Genomic DNA, 24,966 nt, shown 5'->3' with positions numbered 1-24,966 from the left:
CGACGTAGTCCTGCTAATAGACTACAATGCACCAAGGGGAAACTGGGATGTTGCAAGAGTCACAGATGTATTTCCTAGGCCAGATAGTGTTGTTAGGAATGTACAAGTGAAGACTCGCAAGGGTGAACGTAAGCGATCCATAGAGAAATGCTGCCCACTCATCGAGAAGGATAGTTGCACTTAAGCTTGGCCGTGGAGGATTTGTTATGAACAGTTCTAGTTTCGTTGCGTGACTATGCGTGATTATCGAAATATGCGTGGTTATTTTTCTATATTTCTCTGTGGTTTTAAATAGTTAAGTGACTGCGGTTTCCTATATATGACAACTCGCGAGTAGTTCGTTTTCCTTTGACAGTTCATGAATAGTTCATTTTAAGACTAGACTTTTTAGGTTTTGATTTGAGTTGCGATCAGCGTCAGTAATGCGAACATTGAATTAACCTTCATCCTATTAGTTCTTCCAAGCCACATAGATCCACTCTTAAGAATCTTCTAATCAAGTACAATAAAGATTAAAGAAATCTCTGATGGTTGGGTACGTTTGTTGCCTTCTGCACCAAAGCTCAAAAACCATACCTTTTGGAGCTGAACAAACACCTAGCCAGTGTAACGGAGTAACCCCCTCCCTCTGGGTATGCCCTACCTCGTACTTCTTTGATAATATTTTTTTTCTTATCGTTTGCTTTTAATAAATTATTTTTCCTTAGTAATAAACATGCACCACAGGAAGATCCCCCTATATCTACCAATAACTCAGACTATGAAAGGAAAGACAGCACCTTTCAAAATCCAAGCAGTTGAGATATACTTCTTTTGTCTGAAACTCCAAGCAGTCCACAGTTATTGGTTCCTAGCATTCTACATAATGAATGCCTGTGTGTCTCACTGATGCTCGTGTAAATGTCTCTCAACGTTCTGAAAGTACATCCATTACTTCGCCAGCAGTAGTGAACAATGCACTTACATGTAATGACGACCAAGTCACAGATGAGGAATTAGAAAGACAATCACTGACACATCAACCCAACATCTCAAATAATACTGGTACTCCAAGATGTATATCTGTTGATGAAGCTGTGCAGGAAACAGTACAGCTTTGTCAACAATCCAATGTTATGAAACAACCCTGGGGAAGTGTTGCGTGTTTTACAACGTCGCATGGCCACTGGATTTAGGCAGCTTGATATTTCAGATCCTTCCCAAACAGTTGAAGGCGAAACAAATCAAATATTTTTTGACCGCTTCAATCTTCAGAAAACTGGATTTGATGAAATAGCAGGTCTTGAGGACAAATGTTTGACACTCGAGATTCAATGTTATAATGGGGTATTTAATGATTTTGAGTTTTATAGAAATTGGTTGCCTCTGACTGTTGTTATTTTTGAAACAGATGCTTCGGCTAATGCTTAAGCCTTCATCAGTGATATGAAAAACGAAGATTGTTATCATACGCTATTTAAGAGAGTGTCTCTGTAAAAGCAGTCCGGTCGATTTTGCTTGAGACACAGACTTCCCTCAGTTCTTGTGTGTTGTAGGACATTCATGTGCCTATAATAAAACCACAATCCGTTTAATTTGAGACAACTTTGGAGGACAATTTAAAAAAAAACTACGGAACTCAGCAAAAAACAAATACCACAGCCATGTATATTAATTCTATCTTATCCATCGAGGCGACTTTCGTGAACATCACATTTCAATCAAAGAAACAGGAAGACTTGAATGACACCTTATCGGTTCGCTTAAGTCACACACGCGAAAACCAATAAAATTTAAGGTAAATTTTTGAAAAAGTGAGGCGTTCTTAACTGATCCAACTAACATAGCCAGGAAGAACACGCCATAGAAAAGATAACTACAGAAAAAAACTTTGCAGCACGACCTTTGAGAAAACTTTATAACTCCACGAACTTACCTGATTTTTGGCAATCTCCGAGTTTGGCCGCCATTTTGAAGGACTTGTCAACATGAAGCGTAACAGATATAAACCAAGCAGGTAGATCTAAAACCGTCTGAAATACATACGGAAGCAATTTAAATGAACTTTTCTTTCAATTCAAGCGGTAAAATTTGCAATTGTTTGTTAAACTTACCATTCCTACATTCCCAAGCGACCATTTCTTCCATCAATTCAAACACTACAACTAGTGTTCGAATTCCCCTCGTCGATTCCACCATAAGAAATAGCCTGTGTCACCTAAGCTTCGACTCGAATGTGAAGTACGAATCACATAACACAACTGCTTCATCTTCGAGGCAATATCAGCCTGGTTTTTTTATTTTCTGATCGACAAGAACGGCGATCACGAAGCGATTGCCATGTTTACCTAATAAACGAACCGCTGACCAGCCGCTAAGTGAAAACAGTACGGCTCAGTGCTGAGGGGGAGGGTGTGGGGTGGGTGCGGGCAGATTATCAGAAGATTTTTGGGAACACTCGAATATATTCACTAAAGATTCATAATATGCATTACGATTCTCGGTCTTTGTGCAAAAGCATGCTTTGTGTTGCAGATCTAGACAACTCTTGTTTTGCTCCGGGTATTCTTTTTCTCTTTAAATACATTTCGTTCCAAAAAGGATCGGCATCTGTTCATACATTTATAAACAAATCTTTCCCATGTACTGTAAATAAATGTGTTCAGATCATCGAGATAACCATTGAGCCTCTTGTATCGCATCAGTGGTAAAGATTCTTGTCTTTGCTCAACTCCGAGAGCGTGGAGCGGTAAAGACGCGACACACGAGTCACCAATCTCGCGGCTTCTCCATGCTCACAAGATACGCGTGACCTCACTATATTTAAGAAAAATAAGAAACTGCTCGCAGTCTGTATTCTTTTTAACTATTTCATAGTCTCTTCAATTGAGTGAGAAAGTCACAAACTCATTCTTTGCCTGGCGAGCGTAACCACAGACCACTCATGAATTGCTCCCTTGGCGCGGAAATCAGTGAAATCGTATCGAGTATACAAAGTTAGAGCGAGTTCCTTTAGACCTCCCGAACTTGTATCGCGTTGGCAACAATTATAAGTACAGGAAGAAGTCTTAAAATCTGCTAGATAAATTTGTTTCATACTTTCTGAGAAGTTAAAGAAATTCGGGAGCTTTCCTACAAAGAAACTAAAATGGTAGGTAACCGACTTAGTTTTTCAGATAATTTACAATAACTGAAAATTTGAGTGTCTGTTTGTGGACCTTACGTCTTGCCCAACAATATAGTTGCAAAGATGTTTTTAGTTTTCCCACACGATTAAGCCCTTTTCTTGTAACCTGTCATCGTTTCACAAACACCATGGCAACGGAAAACCTTTCGGAGCCTCCTTAAACACCGTTGTTGTCCAACCACACCTGTATTGTTTTTAACAGAGAACACTTGCGTCCCATGTATTTGCCCAGTGGTTGTTTTGATGACATTCAGGCTACACCTCATAAACTTCGTGATCCCTCGTGGACCCCAGGTCAGAGGTTAGCGGAAAAAGTTTGCTCCAAATCTCAACACGAAACATACTTATAAAGAATTGTAGAGGGTAACTGAAATGAAGAAGAAAAGGCGTCCTGCATTGTAGTCTTTCAAATTTCTTTTTAGCCAACAGGGAGTCGTGCAGAGACATGGGGCGAAAGCAACCAAAAATTAGGAGCAGGCCGAGGGGAGGAGCTTATTTAGCCGGCCTTTTCCATGTTTTTGTATATACAAGCGTGGTATACCAAACATTCTGTTTACTTATAAAACTCTTTGTCGTTGTCGTATGAAAAAAAATGGACAATAAATTTGAAAATGAAAACGGAATAGGAATATAGAGGCAAGACCGATACAACGTAGATAAGTTTCAAGACGGAGCACTATATTTCGGCTGGCCAAACCAGCCTTCTTCAGGTGCCTGAAGAAGGCTGAAGTTCCTCTGGTGCCTGAAGACGTTGTATCGGTCTTGCCTCTATATTTATATTCGTTATTTTGGGCCGATTAGATCATGGCTGATCCAACGTACAAGAGTAGGATTATCGCTCACGGTTGCTTGCGGAATATTTCAAAAAGAATAGGGTTTAGTGATAAAAGGTCAGATCGATTAAAGGTATGAGCTGAGACTAACATGGTTCACTTAACAATTTTATGTCGAGCTTATAAGTGGGAAACACTAAAAATTGTACATTGCTAGTTTTATTAACGCCATACGAAAATGACATTGGTTACTGTTGCGGTAAATCGTATTTTGGAGTCAGCTTTGTACATAAAGCAATGATTTTGCATGCATTCTTGGGAACAGCAGAAATGACTTAGAAAAAAACATTCTAAGTACAGTGTTCATTCCGTGCAATGGGGCATAAATAAAAGGTTCTCGTAAAATAGACAATTTATTTTATACCACAGAAGACAAGCAAAAAGTAATATGGTACCCCGTTTAAAAATACATCGATAACTCTATTAATTAATACCAGTCCTGATTTAAAGGAAAAAGTTGTGTGAACAAAATAAAAGTAGTCTGTACCACTAAGCATGCCTTCACGGTTTAGACTGGGAGTCCCAAAGTTTTTTAAGCATGTATTCTAATATCTTATGACGATAAGCCCCCACCCACCCCACCCCACACCGTTCTGTTTTCACTCAGCGGCTGGCCAGCGGTCCGTGTATGAGGTAAACATGGCGATCCCTTACTGAACACCGTTCTTGTCGATCAGAAAATCAAAATACCAGCATGATATTGCCTCCAAGAAGAAGCAGTTGTGTTATTTGATTCGTACTTCACATTTGAGTCCGAGCTTGGGTGACACAGGTTATTTCTTATGGTGGACTGACGAGGGGAATTTGAACACTAGTTGTTTTTGAATTGTTGGAAGAAATGGTCGCATGGGAATGTAGGAATGGTAAGTATTACGAATAATTTCACATTTTGCTGCTTGAATAGAAAGTAAAGTTTATTTGAATTGCTTTCGCATGTATTTCTTACGGTTTTAGATCTACCTGCTCGATTTGTGTCTGCAACGCTTCATGTTGATAAGTCCCTCAAAATGGCAGCCAAACTTGGAGATTGCCGAAAATTAGGTAAGTTCTGGGAGTTATAAAGTTTTCGTAAAGGTCGTGCCGCAAAGTTTTTTCTGTAGTTACCTTTTCTATGCCATCTACTTCCTAACTATGTTAGTTGGATCAGTTAAGAACGCCTCACTTTTTCAAAAATTTACCTTAAATTTTATTGGTTTTCGCGTGTGTGACTTAAGCGGACCGATAAGGTGTCATTCAAGTCTTCCTGTTTATTTGATTGAAATGTGTTCACGAAAGTCGCCTCGATGGATAAGATAGAATTAATATACGTGGCTGTGGTATTTGTTTTTTGCTGAGTTCCGTAGTTTTTTTTAAATTGTCCTCCAAAGTTGTCTCAAATTAAAGTCTTGAAAAGTGTCACGACAGGCCTTCGCTCGAGTGAAATTTCATTTCCGTAAAACTTTGAAAAATAAGGAGATCCGATCAAACGGATTGTGGTTTTAGTATAGGCACATGAATGTCTTACAACTCACAAGAAATGAGGGAAATCTGTGTCTCAAGCAAAATTGACCGGACCGCTTTTACAGAGACACTCTTAAAGTTAAAAACGTGACGCGAAGCTTGCGCCCGTAACTATGCATTTGATGCTCGGGCGAGGTCTTTATAGGCTTCTGGAAGTACGACGTGATCGCTCCTCGCATTCGGATCCAAAGTAGAGTTCCAGGCTTCAAGGAAAAGTCTCTAGTGGTAATTAGTTTCGAAACCAACGACCCTGACGTTTGTGAAATCCATGTTATGGTCGAAAAGGTGGACATGGTTTGCCACTTTGGAGTTTAAGTCAAAACCTGCAACTGCCTTTTTGTGCTCCACAATTCTGGTCTTTAATGATCTTTCTGTTTGGCCATAGTACTTAAAATTACACTGTGTGCAATTAATTTTGTACACCATGCCTGATTTCTGGCGGTCAGGTTCGTCTAGCTTCTTGGGGCGTGGAAAAAGGCTGTTGATTGTTTGTTGTGGTTTGTAGGCTACTTTGAGCTTTTGTTGTTTCAATATGCGACTTATTTTCTCGGAAACACCCTGTACATACGGCAGCACTACAAAGCCATTGAAGTTGGTCTGGGGTGGGTTGTTTAAATAACACTCTCTCAGTTCTGTATAAAAGGCATTGGATAATTGTTATCTCGCAGAACGGCCTTTGCTCGTTGTATTTCTTCCCGTCTGCCTTTATTGGTAGATGGAATGTTGTTTGCTCTTTTCATGGAGAACACCTCGCGCGAGCATCAAATACATAGTTACGCGCGCAAGCTTCGCGTCACGTTTTTAACTTTAAATAGCGTATGATAACGATCTTCGTTTTTCATATCACTGATTAAGGCTTAAGCATTAGCCGAAACGTCTGTTGCAAAAATAACAACAGTCAGAGGCAATCAATTTCTATAAAACTCATGACATCTCCAGACTACACTTTTTCCATTTCTAAACACATTTAATGATTTTGTTTGATTTTGTTTCAGGTTAAATGTTTCCAGCTTAGGCTATCCTCTTTCATCTTGAACATAACAAAGTACTGGAATTCCTTTCAATTAATTCCAATTTTTTCATGTCATCATCAGTAAAAGAGTTATCTTCAGGTTGAAGCAGATTAATTTATGCTGGAAACAGATTTAACCTGAAAATCAAGTTAACCTGCAACATTTACTTGGACACTGATGGACCTGGCTGCATTTAAGATCTGAGAAGTGGGCAATGTTGCACATTGTAAGTAGTCTAGGAAACACCAAGCCTCAAATAAATCCCCCAAAGATGCAAATATTGAATTAGTACCTCAGTTGTTTATTTCATCATTAATAGCCCATGTAGATACACCTGGGTAACAATTTGGGTATAAGGTGTTTAAAAAAAATATTACCCTTGCATTTATTATTGATTTCTGACAATAAGAGACCTTGCTTGATGTAGAGGTAATCCTAGTTGGGTTGCAATTGTCGGGGAAAATATTCAAAAGACAATAAGTCCCATTTTATTTGTTTTTGTTTTCAATTGCTATTGGACATTAAAAAAATTATTGCATTTATTAATAGCTCCTCCACCAATTGAAATGACAATCTTACGATACTAAAGTTTTTTAAAATATTGCTCACTTTAATTTCCCTAAAATTTCAGGAGCTCTTTGACCTAACAAAAATGGGCCTGGAGTGTGATTATGGAGAAAAGGCTTTTTAAGGCTGGTTTTCATCAGCGACGGAGTCGGAGTCGGAGTCGGAGTCGTAAGAGCGCTTATGACCTAGTGAAAATTGAAAAACGGAGTCGTATGCGGAGTCATAAGCTTGACGAAATCGGAGTCGGAAGAATCAGAACGTTTCCATTTTCTTCCGATTCCGCTTATGACTCCGTCGCTTACGATCTAGTGAAAACCGCGTTGTCGGAGTCGGAAGCGGAAACGGAAGAATAAACCAATCACAATGCTCAATTCCAGGCCCGCGAAAGTACAAATTTGGGCGCCAAAGACAACATGGCGGACGAAGAGCAACTTTGGCTCTTATTAATCATTATTTTGCACAGGCAGAGACAATACAGGAATAACATCGTTCGAAAAGGAAGGAGATTTTGGTTTCGTGATATTTATCGACTTCGAGCAGCTTAGGAAGAGTATGCTAACCTCGTCAGCGAACTAAGACTTAGTGATCGTGAATTGTACTTTCGGTAGGTTTCGAGTATTTTAACTTTTAATTTCGTAATTTTACCGTCAATCTCACACGTTTAAATTTGTTACGGCTATTTGTGCATTTTGGAAAGATGGAATTGAGGATTGTGATTGGTTTATTCTTCCGCTTCCGACTCCGACAATGCAGTTTTCACTAGATCGTAAGCGACGGAGTCATAGGCAGAATCGGCGTTCTGCTTCCGACTCCGTCAGTTTGATTTTCACTAGATCGTATCGCTCCATGCTTCTGATTACGACTCCGACTACGACTCCGTCGCAAGTGAAAACCAGCCTTAAGTTCGTGTTGCTTAACTCAAGGTCGGAGTTGCCACCAGAAATATACCTGACTGCTAAGGTCAATGCATTCCTAGAGGGGTAATTTTGGAAAAAGGCTCTCTATCAAACAAGATCATAGCTTCGTCAAACAAAGATAAACCTTGGATGTTCCAGATGAAGGTAGAGGAGTCGAAGGTACAATGTTGAGTTGGAATGTGGGATATTGGTAAATTGCAAAGATATTTAGCCAAGTTATAGCTGTATGTTCCAGTAGAAAACACAATGGAACAAAATGGCAGGATTAACTTGTGTCCATGTAAATTGACCCTTTTTCTGTGGTCACACATGAGCATTTTACTATACACCTTAAATTCAACTTTGTACTTTGTAGACATCAGAACTGGAGATGACAGAAGAACTGTTCAAACCTGTTTCTTTAAAAATATTGTTTATTTTCTTCAGTATATGCACTGCAAGTAGTGTTGAAGTTTATTATCAATACGTCCTCATTATTCACTTGAATGAGAGGGTAGGTTATGCTTGCAGAACTTAAGGTCAAAGCTTCCAGGATGATTCATAGCATGTCATTAAACATTTGTGGTTCATATTGGCCACCTAAATTTTGCATAGGTTAACACATCTGTAAACCTTATCCTGTTGTTAAATATACTCGACCAGGTTAGTCGTGGGTTGGACGCTTCCATCAACTGTGCCCCTTTTATGGACTTTGTGGCTCCGTTCTTCGCCATTTAATACAAATAACCGTGTCAACTTTATTCTAAACACAAGTGTAACTAGTATTTCACAACATAATCGGTTCTTTGATGGTTTATGGTACGCCCTGGACTTCGACAGCAAAAGTCATTCAAGTCTTACAAGATGGTGCCGTTATGAGTTTGGCCTTTGCACCTCATTTGTATGTAAGCTCTTACTATGTGGCAATATTTCTTCGAATCCTGGGCCTGCAAATTGTCTCAAAATTGCTCCTTCAATGCCAGAAGTTTGGTAAACAAGGCATCCATTCTCGAGGCAGAAGGTTTTACAAGAAAGTATGATATTATAGCAGTAACCGAGACGCATTTAGATGCTTCAGTCTTCTCTTCCGAGCTATTCCCTTCAAACTTCAATGTTTTTTGCAAAGACAGAGATCAAAGAGGCGGTTGAGTCCTTATTGCGGTAAATGGTGATCTAATTTGCCACCAGCGCGTCCCTACAGGTTTGGACGCTGAGATTTTATTTCTTGACATTCATCATTCAAAAAAGAAATCATTTGTGCTGGGAGTATTTTATCGTCCTCCTTCGAGTGGCTTAGAACCTTTGGAGATCCTACGCAGAGAATTGGATTTTATACGAAATAAAGATATTGTTCTTGGGATTTCAACCTGCCGGATATTGACTGGTGTAACAATCTTATCCTCAATAATTCTGAAATGTATGAAATTTTTTCGGATACTATTCTGGATAATTTCTTGTCTCAAATGGTCCTTCCTCCCACTAGAGGTCAAAACATCCTAGACCTGGTTTTAACTAAAAACAAAGATATTATACATGATACGACCGCTGGCGAGCCAATATCAGACCATAGCGTCGTAACTTTCAATATAAATGTTCACCCATACTGCCACAAAGCTTCCAAGAAATTATTTTACAATTTTCGTAAAGCCGACTGGGCTTCTTTAAACGAATTGTTTATGAACATTCCCTGAAACTGTGCATATGTTTACGATGTTTACGATGACATTGACGAAATATGGAATGTTTGGTCAGACTTGTTCTTAACTGAAATCGATCAGTCAATCCCGAAAAAGAGGAAAAGAAAAAATGGTAAGCCTCCATGGATAACAACAGAGATTATTAAGCTCTGTAAAAAGAAGAAAACGCTGTATAGAATGGCCAGAAATAAGAATAAAGTAAACCTGTGGCAAAAGTATAGAAATTTAAATAATCGCCAAAAAACGTGAATGCCCGGTGGGAATACTTGGAAAAACTGGCTAATGACATCCATAATGGAAGTGATAACGCGAAGTATTTCTGAAATTACGTCGGCTCGAAGAAAAGAGGCACAAATGACCTGATCGCTATTCAGGCCAATGAATCCGTTGTTATTACAAAAGAGAATGAAATCGCTGAATTTATGAATAATTACTTTGCTTCGGTGTTTACTTCAGAAAAAACGGAATCTATGCCAAATTTCCCACAGGTCTTGTTGGAACAGCTTGGTTCTATCAGGTGTTCACCAGACGATATCTTGAAAATTTCAAAGGATTTTAACTCGAACAAGTCTCCTGGCCCAGACCAAATTCATCCAGCAATATTGAAGAGCTGTTGTGTTGTACTCGCTACTCATTTCTGTAATCTTTTTAATAAATCACTATTATTAGGTATAGTTCCTTGTAAATGGAAAGAAACAGATGTTGTTCCAATTCATAAAATGGTTAAAAAAACGACTACAGAAATTATCACCCAGTATCTCTCACATCCGTTGTTTGCAAAGTCTGCGTGAAAGTAGTCCGCTAGAAATGATTAGACTTCGGGATATCAAACTCTATCTGCACTCCAGACCAATTTGGTTTTTTGAAGGGGAAATCCTGCCAATCACAACTTCTGGAGGTAACGAGTGGTCCTATGGCTAGAAACAAAGGTCTCATAACAGACGTGAAGTTCCTTGATATTTCAAAAGCATTTGACTCTGTCCCTCACGAACGATTAATGTTGAAACTCAGGGCCTATGGTATTCATGGCGAAGTTGTATCATGGTTAAGATCATTCCTCACTAACCGTTTACAGCGTGTGGTTATTAGGGGTTCAAGTTCGTCATAAGTGCAAGTTAAATCTGGTGTACCACAAGGTACAGTGTTAGGACCGGTGCTATTCCTGATTTTCATAAATGATATTGGCAATACGCTATCCTCGTCTATAAGGTTGTTTGCCGATGATATGAAAGTTTACCGTGTGCGTGTGCTCAATTGTTGGGACTTCAATACCATGCTTTTTCAACAAGATTTGGATAAACTTGAAGAATGGAGCAATGATTGGCAATTGATGTTTAATTGCGACAAGTGTGAGGTAATGAGGATATCCCACTCCAAAGACAAGTCAATTCCACAGTACAACTTACTAAATCAGCCTTTAAGGGTAGCGAACGATACAAAGGACCTTGGTGTATATTTTACATCTAACCTTTCATAGTCACTACAAGTTCAAAAATGTTCAAAGAAAGCAAATGCTGTCCAGGGGTTTCTTAAGAGAAATGTTGGTACTAAGAACTCAAAGATCTTCTCCATGCTATACAAAACTATGGTTCCCCCTATTCTTGAATATTGTGCACCAGTTTGGAGTCCCCACTTGAAAAGGGACATTTATGCTCTGGAGAGAGCATCCAGGTGTGCCCTTGGCGAAAATGGCAAAGACCTGTCTTATCAGGAAAGATTGGGTATTCTACCTTGGCCTACCCTAGAGAAGCGAAGAGAGTATCTATCACTGGTGGAATGTTTCAAGAAAGTTCATAGTTAAAATGGTCTAAATCCATCTTTGTTTACTTATGCTAGTGCCTTTCGTCCTCTCTGTTCTAATCATTGTTACAAATTGAAAGTCAAATCAGCTAGATTAAAATTTTACAAGTACTCATCCTTTGTGAGAATCGTAATCCGGTGGAATAAATTACCTAAGACGTAGCTGAAGCAGAGTCTCTGCGAACATTTATGACCAAAGTCAAGAAATACCTTTTTAAATAATATTGTAAATAGTTTTTGTAGTAGGTATTGTATATTGTTAAATTGCAACTTAATGTTCTTATATTTTTATATTCAAATAGATGATTAACTAGATGATTATTTTGGAAACACCCTCGATAGGGCTAACCTCTGGTGTCTCCCTTTCTTTCATATTATAATTTTTTTGTGATTTGATTGAATAAAGTATTATTAATATTATTATTATTACACTTATTCGTTATGAAAAAGTTTACAGAGGTGTACATTTTTTAATGCAACGAATAAATATATAAGACCTTCCTTAAGACTCCAGTTGTGACTTCTTTCGATCTCTTTTCAAACCTTTTCGAGGGTTATATTTGATAAATTTGGATTGCAGCTTATCTACTAGTAAGGATTATACATCAGTATTTACAGTATGTTTTACGTTAAAATTTGAAAGAGTTCCGTAAGTTTCTGTCAGATCTTTGTAGTTGCAAAATTCATTTGCTAGAAGTTGCCATGTTTTATCGTTTTTACGTTGTCGGAGAAAAGAGAGTCTTTCCATTCTCCTGTTATGCAACCCCTTTTGACTAACTCAGTAACACTGATAAAATTTGTACTATTGCTGAAGATCTGAGATGGCCTAAGTTCGATATAGATAGTATCAAGTATCAATTTATTTGCCAGATTAGAATATTTTATACAGAAAGCTTAAGAACATATCTTTACTTAAATATTATGGCAAGGAAGTCTTATTTGAAGCAATGGGAAATTTCAATTCTGGCATATTGAGAGTTAAAAAGTTATATTTTCTTATATCTAACCACAGACACCATTAAAGTTTGGAAATCTTATTTTAACATGGTTTCTGGAATTGCCATTTAGAAGCATAATCTTCTCCAAAATTTCAGTAACACTCTTTGCTTTCAGGTCAGACCTAAAACACTGAGAATAAGAAATATTAATGCGATGCTTCTTTTCTAAAAGTGCTAGAGGAATGAAAGAATAGGGGTAGGTTCAGAAGGAACAGTTGAGGAAGAGAGGATTTTGAAACTAATTTCTTAAGCTTAATTGCCATTTTTATAAAAGAATTGCTTATCAATTCTATAGTTTTTCCTTACTGGTTTCGAAACTTACAAGCATTATTGACAAAAATGTAAGCTTGAAGTGCATTGAGACATTGTGAAATGCACTCTAAGCTTAGACACATTTTCTTACATTTTCTTACCCGGTCCAACGTAACGATGCACAGAGCGCATGTGAGTTTCCATTGTCTGTTGGCGAGAGAGAACACGTTTACAAGCCGTATATTCATACTTCTCTTGGCCGTAAAGTTTATCTACTTTGTAAATTTGATGTTCATTCCCATCCATGGTTCATACTAGCAGGCGTTAACACTAACTTTAATAGATAGTCATTTATCGCTACTTCGATCACCGTTCACAAGATGGCGACCATGGCGCTGAATGGATCACATGATCACTAGTCCCAGTCTTTCATGAGCAAAATCTTCATATGACTGACACATGACCAAATATAATCCAATAAGGTGAAGTTTCCAGGTTTGCCGCTCATTTCAACGTTCTATTCCGCTCTACAACGACATACATCCCAGCCATCCTATATTTCCTATTTATTTTATAGGATCCTATGAAACTGCTATAATAGGGCAAACAGTCCTATATTTCCTATAAATACTGCTTAAGTTATAAGTAAGAAAATAAAGCGAGTGTGTCCAACAGGTCAGATTGAGTTTGAATTGAGTGTACTCTAACTACAGGCTGTGTTATGCTGTCACCTGTGGTTTGATATTATTCTTAGGCTGGACTGAATGAGACTGGGAGCAGTGTTACAAGGTAAGACCATTTTCAACCTATTTGTATAGTCAAATGTTAATGAGATTTACTAAGTATTACGTCTTGTCTTCATCTGAGCGTGCAATTTTTGTCTTGAATTTGGAGGTGGTGTCCATAATGTCACTTGAGACATTTCCTTACAAAATACAAACAGACATACCAGGCACATCGATGTGCCGTCCTCTTGAGCCTCTACTTTAATCTTTAAGAAAATAGCCGGGCATCTGTATCAACGCATGTTTTGTTTGTGGTTACTGGCAGAATTTGGTGTTTAGTTTTCCGTGCTGGTCAAATTCTGAAGGGTGTGGCGTCCCTTACCTCCAGAGCTGCTTGGGTGCGGAGGACATTAAATGGTTACAAATTTTGTAACACAGATCATCCTAGACTATGATGAAATGCTTAAGCGCCCTTGTTTCAATAAAGAATGATTGTCATGACATGGTAATTGTAACTGAACTATTGTAGAAAACGTTGTTCTAGCCCTAACACAGGACGTTTCTCATTGCAGGTTACTGATGTAAATACTCTTTAAAATGCCTGGTGAAAAGACCCATTTCAAGAAGGACTGGCTTCTTCAGACAGATAGACTGGGTCATAAAATTTCTAGTTGGTGCCAGCCGAGCAATAAGGTGGGAAAGGCTTTCTGCTCCATCTGCAAAAAGCTTTTTCGATGCGACAACCAAGGACTCCCACAATTACTTCAGCATGCTATGGGCCAAAGTCACAAAACACTGGCAAATGAAATACTCAGTGGCTCCCAAATGGTTTTTGCACCCACTCAATTAACAGAACCTGGCAATACCTCAAACGCAGCTTCTGTTTCACCACCGCAAAATTCTCAAACTGGACAAAGCAATTAAGTGGAACATTGCAGTGTATTTCTCTTATGGATGAAGCAACGAAGGCAGAGTTGATTTGGGCTATGAAAATGGTTGGTTCTCACTACAGTTATGCCTCTTGTGATAACATCAAGGAGACCTTAGATGCCATGTTTCCTGGTAAAATCCCCAACAACTTTACAATGAGCTCATCAAAGGTATCATACTTGATCTCTGAAGTGACTGGGCCTTACTTCAAGAAAATTGTAACTGATGATGTGAAGAAGAACTCAGGGTCACCGTTTACCCTACAGTATGATGAGACGACAAATGCCCTAGTAAATAAGCAGCTAGATATCAAAATTCGCTACTGGTCGTCAGCTCAATCAAAAATCGTCGTTCAACATTTACAGACATACTTGATGGGTCATGCAACAGGTCTTCACCTTGCTGAGAAGATAATTTCTACATTTCATGATAGTGGAATAGCCTTAGAACAGCTTCAAATGCTTGAAAGTGATGGACCAAATGTGAACACAACAGTTTGGAACATTGTAAATGATGCCTTCCTGAATTTTCCCAGCAGGAACTATGGTCTTACTGATATTGACACCTGCGATCGTCACATTTGCCACAATGCATTCACCAAAGGTTTGGAGGTGTTTGGTAGTAGCATTTCAGAATTTGTCATCGACTTGCACTTGTGGTTTAAAATGTCTGCTGCCAGGCGAGAAGATTATGAAGTAATGCAAGAAGAGATGGGTCTTGCTAAGCACAAGTTCCTCAAACATGTAGAATGCAGATGGCTTTCCCTTCAACCAGCAGTGCTGAGAATTTTGGAGCAGCTGGAAGGGTTAAAGAGGTACTTCCTTACAGTCTTACCTGAGAAGCAATCGTCTGTCACTAGCAATCAACGGTACATCAGAATCACACGTCAGCTTCAATCACATGACCTGGTGGCGCAAATGCACTTTTTAATCTCTGTTGCTGGCATTTTTAACTCCTTTCTGAGGTTTTTCCAGAGTGAAGAGCCGCTCATTCACTTACTTTATGACCAACTTACCACTCTCCTGAAAATGCTGATGGGAAGGTTACTCAGGAAAGAACTTTTGGCAAACAAGCCTGCCAAAGAATTCTCAAAAATCAACTTGAAATCTTTGAAAACCATTTGGCATACAAAGAATTGGGAATTGGTCAAAAAATCCGCAGAGAAATTGGAAAGTTTTCAGAAGAAAAACAGAGGCAGTTTGTCCTGGAATCCAAATCTTTCGTCATAGCTGCAACAAAGCACCTAGTTAGCAAATTACCACTTGACAACATACTGAGAAGCAGCAAGGCACTGAAACCTGATGCCCATTCAGAAGATTGGTCACTAAAGGCAATTAAAATACTGGCTAAGAAGATGAAAGTAAGTGTGGATCTGGAAAAACTGTCTGATGAGTGGAGAATCTATCAACTAGAAACCATAACAGAAGATAGGTATAAAGAATTTGAAGAGCCACAGACGTTCATCCGTGTTGACCACTTCTGGAGAAGGCTTGATGACCTGAAGGATGTCATGGGTGAAAAGAAATTCCCATCAATTATGAAGGTTGTGAAGACAGCCCTTATTCTCTTGGACATGGTAATGCTGAGGTTGAAAGGAGATTTTCAGAGAGTGGAAAAAGTGTTACAGATGACAGAGTTCGTCTAAGTGAAGCGTAAATCAATGGCATCCGTGCAACAACTGATGAGCTGAAGGCTTTTAAAGGTCCTGGTTCTGTCCCAATCACAAAGCAACTCCTTCAGCTGGGTCGTTCTGCACATGCTCATTATGTTTGCGTCTAGATAAGGACAAGGAGAAGGAAGAGGCCAAAAAGCAACTTACTCTTCAGAAAGAACAAGCAGCACAAATAGAAGCACAGAAACAACAACTTGCCAAAGAAAAGAAAGACCTAAACAGCAAAGAGAAAGAGCTGGAAAGGCAAGAAGCAGCTCAGCAAGAGTGCATGGAAGTTGGGGATACAATCTTAAAGGAGGCAAATGCAAAGTTGCGAGATGCCATGAGGAATAAAGATTTTAAAGAAGTATCAGTTGCTCAAGCCATGATTGAAGCTGCACAAAAGAAGATCAGTAGTGCAAACAAAGCGATGCAGCAGACAAGGGAGCAACAGAAGTCTGTTTTAAAACGAAAACAGAACATCATTAATACCTTTCTGTTACAGCCTAGAAAGCTAAAATTAAAGAAAACGTAAATGATAAGTTCAAGACTAGAAAATGATTAACAGACATATTGTACACTGTTGTAGTTTTGTTTTTACGCGAAGGTAATAACATGGGCATGGAAAGTGCTCCTACATCTGTATCCAGTTTTCATGAGAATCGACATTTTTGAAGACGTGAGGTTGGAGGGCATCTTCATTTGATCAGAAATTGTTAAATCAATCTTATTGCTGTTGTTGTTAAAAAACTTATTTTTGCTGGGATTTGAACAGAAAAATAAATTCATCAAGCGAAGGTTTACAGAACTCATATTTAAGTGTTTTCTTACTCATTACAAAAAAAGTTGCACATTGGATATATCACTATTGTGTATCTAAGTAATGTTTAAAGTTATTGTGAGTGGTTCAGTTTTGAAAGTTTTAAGTGATCACTATGACCATTGAAAAACGCTGTTCATATTTGCAAACCTTCTAGTTAATCAGTGAATTGCAAACTCATGTATATGCACAAAGTACAGTTGGAATTAAGGTGAGACATTTTCAAGATCGTGGCATCTGTGTGTACTTGAAAATCATCCTATAAAATTCCAATATTTGGGATTTAAATCGTATAAACTTCCTATATTGATGCTCCTGTGATCCTATTTTTCCTATAATTTTTTTTGGAAAATGGCTGGGATGTATGCAACGACCTTTACTCGAAATTTTTGTGCGTTGTAGTTGAGTCCTGCTGTTGTCTTCTCTGATCTAAACGTTTTGAAGCGTTCGCAGCATTATGTGGGTTCTGGTCGAATGGATCGAAGAAGGTCATAGTATATGCGTCTTAAAAGACAAAGACATAATACTTTATGGAAAAGAAATCGCAACACTAATAGGACATGTCGTGGATGTCGCCATAAGAAGTAAAAGAGGGCCCTCAGATTTTCGTGGTGAAAGTCATTTCTGTTCATAGTAAGTATTACACTTTTATTTGGTTAATCATTGTCATGTCTATCATTTCTACCTCTATCGATTGATTGCAGAACATATGAATACATATTATGTAAGAATTTTAAGCTTAGCTTTAAAAGTAGCTTTTCTAAGTTTCATTAGTTTAAACTGAATATAATGGTAATAAATGCTTCTTATTTGTTTCATTTTAAAGGTACTAAAGATGAAGCTACAAAGCAAGAACTTAGTTTGCTTGTTCCAGGTAATATTGAATTAAAGGTTTTTCATAACTTTTGCTCATGTGACAAAGTTATAGCGGACCAATCTTTTTCCATCGCTCTAGAAAAAAACATTTCTTCTTTAGAGTACACTTTAAAGCTTTTATTAACCCATAGTCTTTTTGTATGCCTAAATCATTCGTGAAAATTCACATCACTTGTGGTTTATCTCTATGACAAAGATCCGATATAAAACCTCCGCAAAATAGATAAGAACTGTCTCGGTAGATATGGAAAGCATGGGAGACATCAGCGTTGCAATTTTATATCAGAAGACACAATTTACAAAACAATCTATTTAACAATTATTCACTGAGGGCGAGGTGAATATCGTCGAATAATCCCCGAGACGAAGTCAACGGGATTATTCGACAATATTCACCGAACTTGAGGTGAATAATTGTTTAAGTATAATTTCAGAGCCGAACAACAGAGAAATTTCAAAATTCATAACGTTTTAAACATTTTTTAACATTTTATAAATGCAGGTCCCGTCTCCTGCAGGGTTAGGAATAGGAGACGTTAATCTCCCATGCATGAGATTACTGTGTGATGGATGCGCTCCCCTGGGTTGGGATGGGTGAGTTTACTGAGCCCGCTGTAATTGGCTGAGGCTGTTGCAGTGTCCCTGCCTGTCGGCAAATCTAATAAAATAAAATAAATATACCTTTGTCTACATTAGGTCCAGCAAAGCAACTGTATCAAGTTCAGGGAGTGTTGATAAAGGAAATTTGAGAGTGTATTGATATTGATTGTTTACAGAATCCAAGTTTTCAGAGGTAGCAAGTGCTGGACTTATGGTTGACGATGATCACCAGAGAACTTGAGCCTAAAGGACCCTTATTTAGAGTTTTACTGTGGAAAGGAAACATCAGAAAAGGCAGAGAAAGGATAATTTTTATAAGTCATCCATATGCATATCTGCAGCAGTCTTGTTCAAAATGTTTTATCTACAAAAGCAACCCAATTGATAACCCTCATTTCTTATCATTTAGGGATAACTCAGTTTGCATATCTTTTTTAAGTACCCTATTAATCTTCACTTAATTTACAGCGAGAAACCATTACAATCTTCATTTTACAATGACAGAGGTAACCTATCTTAATACTTGTAAAAGTTAATGTTACTCATCCATCAGTAACAAAATTGATATTTATGTATGCGCCTTCATGGCCCCACGTAGATTTTAGCGCTCCCCTTATTTTAAATTTTTAGCCTTTAATACCTTACTCGAGCCACTAGAATGGTTCAAGCCCAAATGTTTCTCAGTAAGGAAGCTATTAAGGACAAATTAAATAGAGGAAATGGGAGATTCTTTAGCCCCCTCTAAACATTGGACCACAGTGACTTTTGTCAGTACTCTCTGCGGAACAATGGGCTAACCCTTATACTGCTGACCATTTGCCCATTGGCTCAGACTTATGCAGTACCATGTGTTATCAACAAAATGGCAGACAGAACAATTCCCCTAAGAGGAAACAAAATCCTGAAGTGTCGCAGAGGGCCTAGCGACCACTCTACAAGACTATAGGCTTAGCCACCACTCCTTCAGACCCTGTGAAGATGAAGTTGAATCTTTCCTCCATGTAAATCAGTTGTTGTGTTTGAGAATAAAGAAAATCGCATTCGTGACAGGGTAGGTACATTTTGCTGACCCGTAGTCCATGGACTACCCAGATGGACCCAGTCTAAGGACTGCTTGTATGGACTACCCCAAATGGATTACCCTAAAATTTACCAAACCTAGAGCCCAAAAAAAAAGAGGCGATCGACCGAAGGAACACTTGCGATAAAAGAGATTCAACGATCCCACACAGTAGATGCGGTCGATCAGAACAGTTGCGATTTAATTCTCACACCTTTCCTTCCTTAACATCTGGACTTTTGCCACAAAATATTAGATTCCAGCGAGTTTTCCTCTTGTTAATGCACCAGTCAATTTAAATCCCCGCAGCCCACCCCCCCCCCCCCCCCCGCAGACTACCCGGGGACATAGTGGTGATTTCACTCCATTTTCACCATTATTGCGTGCCCCGGTGGTCGTGGGAAGCACTCAAATTCACAGCTTCGCTCAGTACCTCAGGGACTAGAAAGGGGGTTACACTTGCGCATCTGGGGACTGGGAGAGAGCTACCTCCTCGTGGTATGGATCATAGTGGTCGACGAAGCAATTTTTCCCTTTCGTAAATGGCCGTTGCCATTTGTCGAAACAGTCGTTGCCATTCACCACAGTTGATGCTATTTGAACGTGTGAATCGTGCTCGGGACGACAATTTCACAGGGGAGTGAAAGCAGGAGTGTCGCTCCCAGGTCCCACACATCCATTTCCCGCCATTTCCAACCAAGATGGCGAATGACCACGATTTGTCCACAAACAATCCAATTTAAGCAGCCATAGTGGAAGTTACTAAGTGTTTCGAAAGTGAGGCTGATAAAGAGAGCTTCAAATCTCTTTTTATTGGGAAACTTCCTGAATACATGACGTGTCAGTGATCTCCAAGGAAGCGAGTCAAAGTTTAAAGCTCGATTTTCAACAAACGACAGGATGAAAAATGATGTGGAGAGCTGGATTGCTTAATTTGAGGCAATGAATGGAATAAAAGTTAAGATAAAGACAAAGAAAAAAGCAACTAGTTGCTATGAATGCAGAATTACTTCTGGCGTCAGCACAATACTTGTCTTTGGAGTCCCTCCAAAATTTTGGAGGGAAAAAAAAACAGATTCCCAAGTTGGGATTTTCCAATAAATTCCCATTCTCAAAACCCAATTTGGGGTATTGTATCTCACATCCTCGCCCCAATTCTCCCGGTCTGCAGCGAATCCAACGTGGCGTAAACACTCGAGAGATGAAAACCACCAAAACTGCCTGCACTGCAGACTGTCTCTCCTGGAGCAAATACTGATGGACAAGTTGATTGTCCAAAAGGAAATTGAGGTGGTTCTTAATGACACCAAGAGAAACCATGTGCATGACACTAAAAACACAGTGTTTCCGGTAATCAAAACCATACAGAACATGGAGACAATGAAGTGCAGACAATCCAGTAAATCCTGATTGTTTGGCCATTTGCTGGGCCACAGTTTTCCTTTTTTCATCCTCTGTTGCTTTCAGAGTTTCAATTTCATCACTGTTTCTCTTTGGCCATGGAAGTCTGGCTAATTTTCTGTACACCCCATAGTAATAATGATTACTGTGCACAAGCGAAGTACTTCCACACTTACAACAACGACAAAGTTTCTTTCCACAGAAGATGGCCTTGCAAATTTCACACACAGCAACGTGGTCTGCTGTAACACATAAAACACGGTGTCTTAGTATGGTTGGCCCAGCAGGGAACTGGGGCAATGGAAATCTATAATCAACTTCGATACCATTAACAAATCCATTTTCGATGTCATTAAGAAGGGGAGACAGGAAGGGATCAAGGGATAGTGGTTGTCTTTCAGGTAAGAGATAAGCGGGCACAAAACCAACAACAAATACTTCTGACTGTTTTTGTCTGTATTCCTTGCTCCTGTTTGCTATCTGGACTTCAATTGCTCCTGATCCGTGATTTAATATTTGCCATCAAGTGATTGAAAGCCATCCCAGTGTACAATGTATGCAAGATTTCTTGGATCGCCATTGACTTTTTGAACAGTATGTGCAACTGTAAATGTGCAGTGTGGACAGGTTATTCGCTTCTGTCCCCCATCAGGTGTATCAGGAGAGGAACTTATTTCTTGTACTGAGACGACTCGTTCACAATTATGACATTTGACAGGTAGTGCCATTCCTCCCTGGGATTCCAAAGCCATTTAAGCGCTGAGAATCTTTTACCATCCCATATCTCATTTTTTGCTGTGAAACCCAAAATCCTCCTAATTCTCTTGTCCAAGCTAGTGCTCTTTATCAAACCAATGTGCCAGAATTTTCTTGCAAAAGGTTGGATCACTCACCAAAAGATTTATTTTGGGACTCAAACCAAGATAGTAGTAAGGAATTGTTCCCTTTTTATTACAGTGTGGGCAGAGCTCATGTTCTGATGAAATCAAACCAAAATGGCATCTGTGGCTTTCATCAAGGCAAATCATGTATTTTTTGGCATCCCTGTAACCAACAGAGTGTAGCAGCTGTTCTGCATCTTCCCAACATTTTGGCCACAAATGAACGGGCTCGCTAAATCCCATGGTTAATAGCTTCTTTCCCCAGTCTCAGATGTGATCAAATCCAATGTTTGATAGCTTTAAATCAAGATGCAGCTCAAGCGCATTAAGGATGGTATCCACTATTTTGTTATGGTGTAGTTTGGTGGAGTCTGCCTCATCCTCAGGTAAATCACGCAGTTAACTGTCTTCGAGGGTGCCAGAATGAAGAACATCAGAAACGCCAGCCGATTCATCAAACATGACTTCGCCTACTAGATTTAGATCTTCCCCTAATGATGTGTCCACCATCCATCCCATTTTACTCTTGTTGCAAAATTCCTCTAATTTCTTGCGACAAAATTTTTTAAGCCTCCCATTGCCTCTAAACTGCTCTAAGCTGACAGGTGAACCTGGCATGTGTATGATGTCTGAATGCGGTCACTCTTGAGACAGCTATGCCTTTACAATCATCACAACTACAATGAACATGTTCAGATGAAGCATCCTCACATGAACAAAGGAAAAATTGCCACATTTTCCGCAGCCTTTCCTCGGCACAAAGTGCCATATTCGATCAACTATGACAGCAAATGACAATAGACAATATTCATATTCCCTGACGGCCCTGGGATGAGTAAGCGCTTACGCGTGAATGCGAGGCTAATGCGGGGGAGAGTTGCTGCAAAGTACAACAAAGGTCTGGCCGGTTTGGCAGAGATGGAAGTAAATTTTAAAAACTGGAAGGTTCCAGAGCTTAAAAAATACCTGCAGGCCTGAGGAATATCTGTCTCCAACTAAAAGAAGAAAGAGTTAGTCGAACTGACGGGAAAAGCCAACGAGCTCGCTCTCGAATTGACCGACGACTTTGAGTCCATAAGTAATGTTGTGAATGCGAAGCCAGGTTGGTTACGAGAGATGGTTTAATCCCAAGTCCAGAAATCCAGATGGTTTCTAACCTTCCATTGGTTAGGTTTAGTTGCCTTTTGAATTTTGTTTGTCGTGGAAGCATTCTTCAAACGTTTCGTCTCCGGATCCTGGCGTTGTTTCACTTCTTTTTGTTGGAGATGTTTAGGAAAATCAAATATCGTGGTAATAGGGTTTGCCTTTGTTGGCCCTAACCCTCCTACAAAGTCTTCAGAGCATACACGAGTATGCCTTGTGACATTTAGGCTTTCCAGCCAGCATGCTGCGATCCACCTTCGACGTCATTCCTGTTCACTTATCCCAGGAGCATACTTTTTTTTTTCGTCATTTGTTGACAACAGTGGAAAGTAACATTTGCAACTTCGGGGTATTTGATTGGGTTCTTTTCTTAGCCTTCCTGTTGGTATAGTTGTAGGCATAACAATAATGTTTCGGCACTTTTACGCGAAATCTAAGAAACCACTACATAAACACTACAAGTCTCTTCAACTTTTCCCCGCATCAGCCTCGCATTCATGCTCAGGGCCTACTTGTTCCAGGGCCGTCGGGGAACATGAATGTTGTCTGTTACAAGGATGAAGGGTAAATAGAGGAGGATTGAGTCCGAGTATCACTTAGCCAATCATGAGCGAGAATTTATAAGGCAGGAAAAGGCACCAATCAGCGACTTTTTTACTTGTTTTATTCCAGTTTGTGAAATGTGGGATGCATTTCGAAGATGGCAAACGTATATGGTAGGGTCTGGCGAATAAAGTCCCTGTGGAAAGGAAAAGGTTGAAGAAACACTTGACATGGATAGCGGGAGCTCTGATGAGTCAGTCTTCATTTTGTCACAGTCGCAAGTGAGTTTTCCAATGTAGTTGAGAGAAAACACACTTCATGTTATTCACGCAAATCTTGAGAATGAGACGTTGGTTGCATCTAGCCCAAGAAAGAATGTATCAGGTTATTATGGTGTTATTTTTGTTGCTTAAGATTTCTTCCCTTTTTCAGACAGCCGAATGTTTATAAATTCTGTCAATATTTTCAACTACACTTTCGTGCTTTTAATTTCGTAGAATGGTCACGTGCAGAGGTGAAAGAGTGGGCTTTGAGCAAATCCGAGAATGAAAATATCGCAAATAAATTTGAGGAAGAGGAGATTGATGGAAGCATTTTGCTCTCCTTAACTGTACAGACAACTGAAGTGATGGATAAGTTGGGATTAACCACAATTGGTAAAAAAGGGAGATTCTTGCAAACCCTAACTTGAGCAACTTACAGGCAAGCTTATGATTCAGAATTTTTGGGGTGCTGGTAGCAGTTTTTCTGACAACATTACAATAGCTTACTGCTTTTACCATTTATGTTTAACCTAATAACCATGAACATTTCAAGAGAATTCAGCAACTTTTTACCTTTAGAACCTTACAATACTTTTATAATTTTTATCTGTTTTATAGCTATATATTCGTTTGCCATACCAAAGTGCAATAAACAGCTTCACACATATTTTTATGCCCTCTCTACGAAGTAAAGATCACAAGTTTTGATTGGTGTAAGTTCATTAGATTGCTGTACTTTGTTAATGGTTGTCGTTTTTCCCGTTTCAGTCATAGTTTCATCTTCAGCAGAAAGTACCCAACTGGAACCAACTCCGAAGGCTTCTAGCAGACCAAAAGGAAAACTTGCATTACCAGATATAAAGACCCTGGATCCATCATTAAAACAGATTTACCTTTCAGTGTAGGTAGCTGATGTTGTCTTAAAACAGCTGTGTTCAGTAATTTTCAGTGCTCTTGGATGCTGCAAATGTTATGATTTTTGCTTGTTCAAACTAGAAAGCAATAGTTGACAATTTTTTGTTGTTGTCATTATGTTGTATTCCAGAGCATTTACTTCTTTTATGGCTTATCAGTACCTTTTGAAGTCCACCCAAATATAGTTGTAATCAATTTTGGGTGCTGTCTATGATACGCTATGTGCCTATAGAAGTTAATTGTACAGTAATGATGTTCTTTGTTTTCCCATAATTGCAAAGTCACCTACTCATAAACTGCCAAATGAAAGTGGTCAATGAAACATGACTGAGTTTAGTCTAGATAATACTCCTGCTGAAATGGCTGCCATGATTAAATATAGTACAATCATTTTTTGGGAGATCCAGGATCCGCAGGGCTGCAGAGGATGAATTTC

General features: G+C 39.1%; 1 protein-coding gene across 1 annotated transcript in view; it reads left to right on the top strand.

Annotated features, from left to right (window-relative positions):
• Positions 1-23,582: 23,582 nt before the first annotated feature.
• The window catches only part of LOC148728687 (uncharacterized), a 1,904-nt gene continuing 520 nt past the window's right edge, over positions 23,583-24,966 (top strand). The window contains exons 1-4 of the mRNA XM_088725012.1: positions 23,583-23,647; positions 23,767-24,032; positions 24,384-24,516; positions 24,932-24,966. The exon at positions 24,932-24,966 is cut by the window's right edge and continues 520 nt beyond it. Of these exons, the coding sequence (XP_088581138.1) occupies positions 23,583-23,647; positions 23,767-24,032; positions 24,384-24,516; positions 24,932-24,966 (499 nt within the window). The remainder of the gene's footprint in view (positions 23,648-23,766; positions 24,033-24,383; positions 24,517-24,931) is intronic.

The sequence above is a fragment of the Stylophora pistillata genome, chromosome 6, assembly GCF_964205215.1.
Source record: "Stylophora pistillata chromosome 6, jaStyPist1.2, whole genome shotgun sequence".
Taxonomy (NCBI): Eukaryota; Metazoa; Cnidaria; class Anthozoa; order Scleractinia; family Pocilloporidae; genus Stylophora; species Stylophora pistillata.
This window is presented reverse-complemented; position numbering and strand designations above follow the sequence as displayed.